Source organism: Argopecten irradians, chromosome 13, assembly GCF_041381155.1.
Source record: "Argopecten irradians isolate NY chromosome 13, Ai_NY, whole genome shotgun sequence".
Lineage (NCBI taxonomy): Eukaryota > Metazoa > Mollusca > Bivalvia > Pectinida > Pectinidae > Argopecten > Argopecten irradians.
This window is the reverse complement of record NC_091146.1, coordinates 13,233,970-13,245,369: the sequence shown is the minus strand read 5'-3', so window position 1 is coordinate 13,245,369 and position 11,400 is coordinate 13,233,970. Positions and strand designations below refer to the sequence as shown.

The 11,400-nt window shown below is 34.6% G+C and overlaps 1 protein-coding gene across 2 annotated transcripts; it reads left to right on the top strand.

The window, feature by feature from the left end:
- Nucleotides 1-1,315: 1,315 nt before the first annotated feature.
- On the top strand, nucleotides 1,316-10,209 carry LOC138306459 (von Willebrand factor A domain-containing protein 7-like). 2 transcript variants are annotated; one of them, XM_069246918.1, is made up of 9 exons: nucleotides 1,316-2,718; nucleotides 2,998-3,120; nucleotides 4,696-4,884; nucleotides 5,281-5,359; nucleotides 6,247-6,329; nucleotides 7,330-7,515; nucleotides 8,354-8,578; nucleotides 9,020-9,139; nucleotides 9,963-10,209. In XM_069246918.1, exons 1-9 carry the CDS (start codon nucleotides 2,496-2,498, stop codon nucleotides 10,106-10,108), a joined length of 1,374 nt encoding a protein of 457 aa, XP_069103019.1. In that variant the 5' UTR covers nucleotides 1,316-2,495; the 3' UTR covers nucleotides 10,109-10,209. The 2 variants fall into 2 exon arrangements, with proteins under 2 accessions (XP_069103019.1, XP_069103020.1); XM_069246919.1 differs by lacking the exons at nucleotides 1,316-2,718; nucleotides 2,998-3,120 and adding an exon at nucleotides 3,749-3,791 and having other exon boundaries at nucleotides 9,963-10,205.
- Nucleotides 10,210-11,400: the final 1,191 nt, after the last annotated feature.

Below are 11,400 nucleotides of genomic sequence, written 5' to 3'. Positions count from 1 at the left end.
AACAACACACTTAAAACATAGTTGTGATGTCATCTTTTGTTGTTTTTGTACTTTAACTACCGGATTATCGGACCATTACCTGTAACTGTCCTATATTTTACCTTTTACTGTCTTATATATGTGACTCTAATATAAGACAGTCACTTATTAGACAGTAAAAGGTAGCATATGAGAGAGTTATACAATACGGGTGAGTATATATGTCTCCGGGCATAATCCCATAATTATGTTTACACACAACGCACAACCTGCCGTAATATTCCATTATCTTTCAATCCAAGTTACGAAAAAATGCCACACAATGAATATGGAAAGAATTTTATCCTCTATTGATGCGAAATTAATCACGTCCACTGAATTTCTGTATATAGCCCATATAGAGATGTCCTCCTTATTATGAATTCACCATTTAATACTTATTTACAACATTAACTCCAATTTCCGCTTTCTGAAACCTTGCTATTTTTGTACACCACTTTTGATTTTAAATTTCCAAAACATCTACACTGTAGTTTTACACTGATTTTGGTGCTGTTTCAACAATATTTTAGAATTTCACCTAAATCCCATTGGCCTGTTGAATGAAATTGCACATGGTATAAATAAATCCAAAATTGTCCCTATATAAGTCGAAATTTTAAACCCTATGAATTCAATGAAAATTCTGGGGGCACCGACTGTTTTGAACTGGCCTGAAAATCACTGTCATATGCGATCATTTTAGCAAGACACTTTCAAACATACGCCTAAATTGCAAGTCTTTGCAAATTTCTTTATCACATCAGACATTGGAAAGAAATGTCCTTTTAGCAATAAAAGTCACAAAAGCCACCTTAATATATCGCTTAAAATGAGAAAATAATATCCCTCCACCACTGTTGGCGGACATGGTGAAAACGATTTAACAGATAGTTGTCCAACCCAAAAACATGTTTCATGCATTCCGTTCATCAATGTCATTCATCACATATAACACAGGCAAAGGTAATTTTATGTTGCCATTGTCTATATGTCTATTTGTGTCGTGGTTGAATGTACATTGGTAGAGTTACCTGAGCTCATAGACAAAGGCAAAAAAAGCTGGCTTTTATTAGAAACAAAAGTGTACTTTATTAGCACAAAGACTTGCTATGTATTAAGTTAGAGATAAGCCTCAAACTGTACAATATGTGGGAGAGAGAACAGATATCGGCACTGACGGGCCTCGATACAGTTCTCTCTCCCACATATTATACAGTTTTCGGCTTATCTCCATAACAGAACGTACACTGTTGACTAAGAAATCGTTATTTATTACTCGTGTATGCGTATTTACCGATTCCTACTAAATAAGTAGTACATACAAGGATATTGAATGAACTATTGCAAGGGATTTTTGGGACCATGAAAAAGAGGTTTTACTCATGAAACGCAGGTGGTCATTATACAGAGATTGTGATTAGTACATTTTACTGTATGTTACAGGGTGGAGGATTTATAATAAACTTAATTACGGTCTCTGCCAGGGATCGAACTCGGGACCTCTGGATTACTGGCTGACGCTCAACCGATCGAGCTAAAGAGAAGTTCTCACTAGCCGAGTGGTATATTGCTGGTAGTATTGACCATGGTTAGATGTATATTGAATTTTACGCGATACATGTAGGTTGTAAATGAAGGTCTAAAATCAATCTATTTTAAAGTTAGTCTAACCTAAATCAGATCTTTCATAACACGTCATATTCACTTATTTATAAAAAAAAATATTTATGTATACCTAGTGTGATAAAACAAAAAATGTACATAGTATTTATGACGTTTCGTACATAATGCACATCTTAAGTTCAAAGTAAAGGACCGCAAAGGTATTTGAATTTCAATCGCAAAGTCACTATCAGTGATTTACTAAATGTGGCAATTGTTTCAGAAGTTTACACGAGAAAATAAATATGATAAGATTTTATGATATGAAAGTTAATACAATAAAACATTGTATATCAACAATTTAGGATACCTCTGATACAATAAATGTTATAGTATATCCCTGCTTCACGCCATCAATTAAGTTTGAATATATTACACTCTACAACAGTTGTTTTACATGATAAATCGATTAAATAACAGCTGATGAACTGAATAAAAAATCTATGCTAATTTCCATGACCACTATCTTATCAATATTGACAGAGGAATTGATAATGTCAAACCGTTCTCATGTCGGCCTGTCGAAATGGTATCCGTACCTTGGTATGGAAGATAAATATTTGACCTGAAAACAGTTATTGATCTCAACTTCGTCTCATTGAGCCTGAGATACACTAAGGTAGCATAGTAAAGCTGTTTTATATAGCTTTAAAACAACCAGTATCATAGCATTGCCACTAGGTGCATTAATAACTGTAGGTACGTCCATCATCTGTCTAGAGATGCTTGTATAAAACGTCGATGTATGCGTACAAGTTTGTGATATTGAAATCGCTACTCAAAGAAGATTAGTGAAGTAAATTGAAATTAAGATGACGGTATTAGCCCTTATGTTGATTACATCAGTGCTAATTGTGAAGTCATGTGCATTCAAAGCTACTCTTAGTCAAGGCGATGACCCGGCTATGTATACTCATGAAAGCATTACACTAAATGGAGTGGACAGAGCGGCAGCCAAATTTCTTACATCGACTGGACAATTCAACACAACTAAGACGGATCATGATGATATTGTCAGAGAATACTTCGGAACAGGTCAGTAGTAACTATCGTTTATTCGGAAGTGATATACAGCATTATGTACTGTGGTAGCCGGGTGGTTGATATATTCAACGCCACTTTTAAGGTTAGCATGTCAGTTGCCAGGAAAATATCACATTTCAGAGTTTCCTCTGCTACTAATCTGGCTTTATTTCACCTCATTTCCAAGACACTTCCCAGAATATATATGGAAATGAAAATAATGTAAACATAAGCAAATCAGTATCGAATCGCATGATAACTGAAACAAAAAATATACTTCTTTTGTAACAGACACGAAGGGTTACCACGAATACCAGAACCGGGCTCATCAGTTTGCAACGGCTGTGATGAATGTCTACAAGGTACAGAAAAACAACCCAGACTACACCGTCAACAGCGAGAGGATCCGAGACGGTTTGTATATATATACTGACTAAATGGTTATCTCCGAGAGGATCCGAGACGGTTTGTATATATATACTGACTACATGGCTATCTCCGAGAGGATCCGAGGCGGTTTGTATATATATACTGACTACATGGTTATCTCCGAGAGGATCCGAGACGGTTTGTATATATATACTGACTACATGGCTATCTCCGAGAGGATCCGAGACGGTTTGTATATATATACTGACTACATGGTTATCTCCGAGATGATCCGAGACGGTTTGTATATATATACTGACTACATGGTTATCTCCGAGAGGATCCGAGACGGTTTGTATATATATACTGACTACATGGCTATCTCCGAGAGGATCCGAGACGGTTTGTATATATATACTGACTACATGGTTATCTCCGAGATGATCCGAGACGGTTTGTATATATATACTGACTACATGGTTATCTCCGAAAGGATCCGAGACGGTTTGTATATATATACTGACTACATGGCTATCTCCGAGAGGATCCGAGGCGGTTTGTATATATATATATACTGACTACATGGTTATCTCCCAGAGGATCCGAGACGGATTGTATATATACACTGACTACATGGTTATCTCCGAAAGGATCCGAGACGGTTTGTATATATATATATACTGACTACATGGTTATCTCCGAGAGGATCCGAGACGGTTTGTATATTATAAGACTCTTTCATATGTGGATATGAAGGATAGGGATATTCTACCCGAGGGTCACAAAATGTAGTAAAACCCGAGGCTTGCCGAGGGTTTTGCAACATTTTGTGATCCCGAGGGTAGAATATCCCTATCCTTCATATCCACTTATGAAAGAGTATTTTTCTTTCATACCACGACGTTTTACTGCAATTTTACAACTATAATATCCCGCCATTTTGAAATAAATTCGAAGAAATCCACGACTGGAAGTCGATTTCCATACATGAAAAATTACGTGATATTTTCAACACAAATTCCGTTGCTTGCATCTTTTATAGTAAAACCAGTCAATTTTGTGAAAAAAATGTTAAAATTTTACCGAGGAAATAGATATTTTGTTGACGACGTGACGTCACGAGGCTTTATTGCATGGGTAGCCATGCAATACAGCCTCAGGCGACATGAGTGTATTGCCCTAGACCAGCCAGTATTACACATGTAGGTATGAAAGAAATATTCCTATGTACTGACTACGCCATAATCTCCGAGATGGAACTGAAACGTATTAGTATTAGCTGAGGAAACAGTCCCTGATTCATCAACAGTGTCATGTTAATTTTTTTACTATTAATTTATTAGCTAACATCCTGATATTATTTCTGGAGATTGATGTAATAACTAAATATCTTGCATTCATCGTTGCACCACGTACAGAAACATGTCTAACCACACCGCCAAAGTTAATTATCTGTACAACAATGGTATGAGCAGCAATAATTTAGCTGCTGGTCTGGAAATATTAATTTTCTTTTAATTAAGATTATGTTTGTATTAAAAATAGATACCATATTTAATACTTTGACATTGTATTAGATTCAGGTTTCTGAAATGATAAATACATTGTTCTTGTTAACAGCCGACGCTGTAGTAAAATCCACACGGTTGGAAATAGCGGCCATCCTATCGGAAGGGCGACTGAGTGACGCCTCGGTAGGTCAACTAATAGACAAGGTGGGGACGTGTCTGATGGTCTTACAGTCCTTCTACAGTAACACTAACTGGGTAGAGATGATGGTTAATGGCGGAGAATCGTTCCTTAACTTTGGTATGTTATACGTCTGTTAATGAGTATATTGATATAGGGCCCTATGATGTGAGTGTTAATGCATAAAACTAAACAGGTATCCTTAAAAAACAAAATTAATGTTGCAACAAATTTGATACAAGAAAGCGAAATTGCGATGCATATAATTATCTTTTAAACTTGTTTTTAGTTGAGAAAAATATACACTTTCATTTTTAAATGACTTTCTGAAAACAATTATCACAAAAAATGATAATCACTATTGGAATTCAAATTGGCTTATTTAAGGCACTGTAGAATATTACATTAGAATATGTTCATAAAACTACTAAATTACACTTTCACTGAATCCAAGGATGCCGAAATATTTTTGTTTTAATACATCTTTGTTATATTTCTGTTGCTATTGACACACAGGAACTCTCACCCCATTCAATTTGAGTGTTGCCGAATCTGGAACCGACACCTGTCGAAATTGTGACGACAGATTCGCTAAGTAAGAACATTTCTGTGTGTAAAGTTAATTCAAAACATATGTATATAGATATTTCAACAGTCATTTAATCCTAAACATTGTTTTATTTATACATGTAGGTAGTAATTTGTTATTTAGAAATATTCGTCTGAAGAAATGCTTCATTCCGGCTGTATATTATACATAAGGGAAATACCATGAAGCTAAGATTTAAGTTTGAGGTTAAAACAGGCCATATATAGATGAATTATAGATTTTTTTAAAAAAATGCAATGGTTAATCGTCATTGTTAGTTTAGACGGAGTTACAGTTTGAATAACGCCGCATATTGTGTGTAGAATATAATATAAATCGCAGTTGGTACTGAACATTTTATTTTTTGATCGAACGTTCATGACATATCGTACTATTATGAAAGGGATACCTACCTACCGGTTTTGGATAATACAGTTGACCATACATATAGCCACTGGTCAGACGGTCGTGGATCAAGAGTTTTATTACAACTCCATAATTAAGAGAGTTACGTATACTTCGTGTAGTCAGACTATATTAATCCAGGTATCAAATAATAAACATGAGTATAATTTACTGACCTTGGCTGTTTATAGGACGTTAATAAATGAAACAAACAAAAATAAGAATTTAAACATTCCAAAATGTGGGATGAATAAAGATAAAGACGCGGCATTTTCTTACTATCTGGATACTTTAATGGAAATAAAATTTAATTTATACCTCAGGGTATTGAAACACTCACTTTGGTTTCCTGGATTTTAACGGTAGCCTTATAACAGACTAGACATTAAACCATGACGACAACCAGAACATTATAGTGTTTCAATTATATATTAGAGTTTGCATGTACCTGTATGATTTATAAAATTTACTTTCTCTCATCTTTTCAGTGGCTGTAAAAACAACCTGTTGGTCCACGACCGTCTGACCAGTGGCTATCTGTATGGTCAACTGTATTATCCAAAACCGGTAGGTAAGTATCCCTTTCGTAATAGTACCATGTCATGAACGTTCGATCAAAAAATAAAATGTTCAGTACTAACTGCGATTTATATTATATTCGATCACAATATGCGGCGTTATTCAACTCTGAGGACATTGAATAAACACTGCAGCTGTTCATTAACACTTTGTTTATATCACACGTGGTATAAACTATGTACACATTCTGATGATTGGCTGACACGGTAAACTTTGACCGAACTACTTCTTTCTAAGTGCCACGTCATCATTGTCAACGCAATCAATAATTAAATGACATTCTATGTTGTGATCGTCGCTTGACGTCCAAAACTGCTGTTGGAAAGCGCATGCGTCGTGGTCGTTGTGTCAATATACGTGACGTTATAATACATGATAAATTGACCATGTACTAATAATACATGTTGACGGACAAAAAATTCACTGATGAGTTTCGTAGATTTAACGTGTATGAAACGAACTTTGTGATCTTGATGGTAGTGGCTTGATGATTATCTGGCGGAAATTAGACGATGCCGTGTCGTGCGAACGCTTTTAAATGTATACATGTAGTCCGACATTTAGTTTTATTTTCTGGAAGCAACTTTGCAAAAGCTCGTGTCTTTTGTAACTTCTAGAAAATAACTCACTCGTGTGGAATAAATTCAACATTTAACAACCATTCATTGTGTAACCTCTATTTGTATCAATGTCCTCAGTTCTCAGTAACACATCAAACCATTCACAAACCCTGGGCTTAGGAAATGTAGCCAGGTCATTTTGGTTTCGTTATCGACCATGTTATCAATTCATTAAATCGCGTTGTCATTATTCACATGATACAGGCGTGTTTTTGTTCCATTTTGGTCTTCGAAATACTGCCGCATGGAAACAAACTTCAAATCATTCCCGATTAGCCCTTTTATTTTTTTTGATAATATTTACTTCTGCTACCGGTGTAGTATCTTAGCATGTAAGATCTACAAATATGTTTTGTTGTATATAAACACTAGCCAACCCACGAGCTACAGAAGGGAAGTGTAGCCATGGAGGACCAGACGACACCGGAAAGAATAACACAGCAACCGGGGGCATAAACAAGGAGACTCCTGATTGGACCAGATCTCCGCATGCGCATCTCCACAACATGGCCGGTCTGACGGCTGTAAGGGCAACGGAATCATTTTTCATGGATAAAGGTACAGACTGCTCCTTAGATAATAATAATGGACTTTACGTTCATTCGATTGCACATTGAGGCAAAGACCCTTCTCACATGTGGGCAAAACATATAAAAAATACAGTATTTACAATAAAGTTAATAGACCCATACATTGATTATAACACATATACATGTACATTGGCCTGATATTTTCCTCTACTTTTTAATAGTTCTTTTCGGGATTTAGGCTACGAGTCGTGATGTTAGATAGACAAAGGTACCTCCTGTTACCTCATTGTATTCACCTGTTTTTTAATCAATATTTGCATATTAATCATTTATACACAATAATTTCGAGATACTAATTATATTGCTTTAAATAATAGCTTTTCATTGGACGATATTAACATATCACATTTCGTTCCGAGTCGCGGGTTAGAATAATATGTGGAGTAGTTACCAGGTACTGACCGCTGTCGGTGGTTTTCCTCCACCAACAAACCTGTACGCACGACCTTGGATGTTAATAGGACGTTAAACTAATACCCCCTCCCCGCAAACAAAACCCCACAAAAACCGGTATGTAGCGATTTTTGAGGAATGCAATAGTGAGCATACGGAGATGTTTGGGTGACATATGTGATGTTCACTCATTACAATTAAAACTTGTTGTTATTATTGTTGTTCATACTTACAGACCTCTGACTCAATCAATGATTAAGAGTGCAATCCCGATTAGATAAATGTTTGAATTATCTTTCTATCCTTAATAATGAGCTATCCATGGGTACTTTTGTCGTACATTAACTCTTTCTAGCTAGTGATATATCATGTGTTACTGTATTTCATTATCCTTAGTGTTTTTGCTGTTTTAGTTACTGGGTTACTGAAAGACGTTAGCCGTGATGTAGTACAGGAAATATTCAAGCTCAATAGAACAGAAAGACAGGTGCCTTATTTAGGATTGGCATTGGATATCTCTGCATCCATGGTTACAGACATAAGCTCACTGAAACATGAGATTGTCGGGATCTTGTCGGCCGTCATGGGAACAGATAATGCCCCAGGGAAATATGTGTTATCGACCTTTGCGGGACAAGGTGCGTTTTTATAAAATTGCCACTTCTACCTTACAAACTAAATAAACCAAGTAAAGTCTATACTGGTATAAATGACACGCAAAATCTTACCATTATGACGTCACTGAAGTTAATAATGTAAATATAAGCATCCATTACACTGTTTTTATAATATAGAATCTACTATCTATATAGACGCCACTCTTTTGCAGACAGTAATTTCATAATGCGGTAGCACGCATTATGAAGATTTTCTGCAAAGCTCAGTCAACTATTATTTTGCATAATATTTTAAAATAGTGAGTCAATATTTAATGATTGTATATAAAATTGCAAGATGTTATGCTGCAAATTTCCAGAAAATTATGTATTATATTTTCTAGTATTTTTGTAAAGCCATCAAAACGACAGCGAGGTCATGAAAAGTATGTTATATTTGGGTTTTTTTCTCCACCATTACAGCTAACTTAACCAATGTTGTGACCACAACCGATCCAAATGAGTTCATACGGTTGCTGAATGGCCTGACATTTGTACCTAAGACAAGCTGTCCGACTTACGTCATGTCCGGGATCCGTGCTGGTACCAATGTGTTTTTTATATGATATTGATTTTATTGTCGTAATGTCCTTAGTTTATAATATATTTCGACTCGCATATATTTATATAAAAATCGTCAAAAAGTACAATATCAATTTAATAAGCTGAAGTCAATGAAAAAAATAATAAATAAAACCCAATGACTTGTGTAATGACACTTTAAGTCAAAGGAAAAGTGTTGTGAAGTTTTTAACATTTGTGAATGTTAACAGCACAGTAAAATATTTCATCGCATCAATTTTACTCCTTCCTTTGAAGATATGATTTTTAATTTCACTCAATCCTTTTTAAAGATATGATTTTTAATTTTACCCCTCCCTTTGAAGATATGATTTTTAATTTTACTCCTCCCTTTGAAGATATGATTTTTAATTTTACTCCTCCCTTTGAAGATATGATTTTTAATTTTACTCCTCCCATTGAAGATTTGATTTTTAATTTTACTCCTCCCTTTGAAGATTTGATTTTTAATTTTACTCCTCCCTTTGAAGATATGATTTTTAATTTTACTCCTCCCTTTGAAGATATGATTTTTAATTTTACTCCTCCCTTTGAAGATATGATTTTTAATTTTACTCCTCCCTTTGAAGATATGATTTTTAATTTTACTCCTCCCTTTGAAGATATGATTTTTAATTTTACTCCTCCCTTTGAAGATATGATTTTTAATTTTATCCTCCTTTGAAATTATTTTTAATTTTACTCCTCCTTTGAAGAATTGATTTTTAATTTTACTCCTCCCTTTGAAATATGATTATTATCCGATTATGATTTCTTTAATAGCAATTCCATTTTATTATTACAGCTATTAAAGCATGTACGCCTCATTCCACCGTATATGTAGCTACGGACGTTGATGCTAAAGATAATAACCTGATGAGTACTGTGATGGAGGAAGCGACAGAGAAACACATCTCATTGAAGTTTCTTTTAACAGGAAGCTGTTCGTAATATCCGGCCTCATTGAGAAGATAAACATAAAATAAAGCACCGCTATAATTTTTATTTCATTTTATTTTTTTTTTTATTATCAATATGTTGTGGATTAACTTGTATGTATAGTTATGTCATGGAGATGTAACATACAAATCAAATTGTTTTATCAAACAAATATACTTTGAATCAGATGACAGTACATTTAGATGTGTCTGGTATATCTTCATAACATATATATTATATCTTCAGGTTAAAAACCACTAACACAATCTAGATCATCTCTTCCATATTCCGAAGTCACTATGCCGGTCAGAATCAACGATATAAAAACAAAGTCATTGTTTGTCTTTTTTAAGTTGATAAGTTAAGTGTATTAATGATACGTGATCTAAATAGAAATTCTTTTCACCGGACTCACAAACGTTAATATTAACATATCAAATCGCATAATGTACATGGAAATGACCTGAATTGAAACTTATTTCAAATCCATAATTATAAAGGAGTCCAGGATTCTTCCAATACTTAACCAGTATTTTAAATTAACGATTATTCGGCATTTAGATATTTTTGGAATATTCAATATCTTTACAATTGTTAAGACAAAACGGTCTCATTTTGTACGAATGTTCATTTTTCAATGATGTAAATATACTTTCAATATATTTCCTCTTATTTCCTGCGTGATATTTTTAAAATCTGTTCCACGGTTATCCCATATATTACTTGTTATTTTTAACATCTCGATAATACTCTTCTATAGATCAAAGATGATAATTTGAGTTCCCGTACTCGATCCGGTTCTGTTAAATCTCTGTTTCGTTGCTCTCCTATGTACAGCATCAATCAACCTAATTTACTTTAAATGAATACCATTTACTACTTGCATTTTTATACGAATTTTAACTACCGATTTATATAATAGTGGAACGATTTAGTTCGTTAAGAAAATGATATTTTGTAGGATATCCACTTCATTTTCCCACCGTATGTTCTTGAACACTTGAAAGTATTATAATTATGCAAATAGGCATGTTACAGTAGTATTCCATCGTATACGTCGCGAAATAATGTTTACGGTTCCATAGCACTCGGTGTCAAACACTATGACGCACTGATACTTTTTTCTAAATGATCTGGTGATTTAATCGATCATGTTCTCCTCGTTTGTTAGAATCAGATCAGGTAGGGGTAGGTGTTTAGTCTCCGACATCTTGTTTCAGACTGTACATTTTGATATGGAGACGAGTCCCTTATTCATGACATAAACCTGTATTCCTGAGAAAACGTGCTATCTCTTGTTATTT

Bases quoted from the DNA above. Each gene is read 5' to 3' on its own strand.
- LOC138306459 (XM_069246918.1), top strand. From the start codon at position 2,496: ATGACGGTATTAGCCCTTATGTTGATTACATCAGTGCTAATTGTGAAG. The intron at 2,719-2,997 runs GTCAGTAGTAAC...CTTTTGTAACAG, and splicing joins CAGAGAATACTTCGGAACAG to ACACGAAGGGTTACCACGAA. The intron at 6,330-7,329 runs GTAAGTATCCCT...TATAAACACTAG, and splicing joins GTATTATCCAAAACCGGTAG to CCAACCCACGAGCTACAGAA.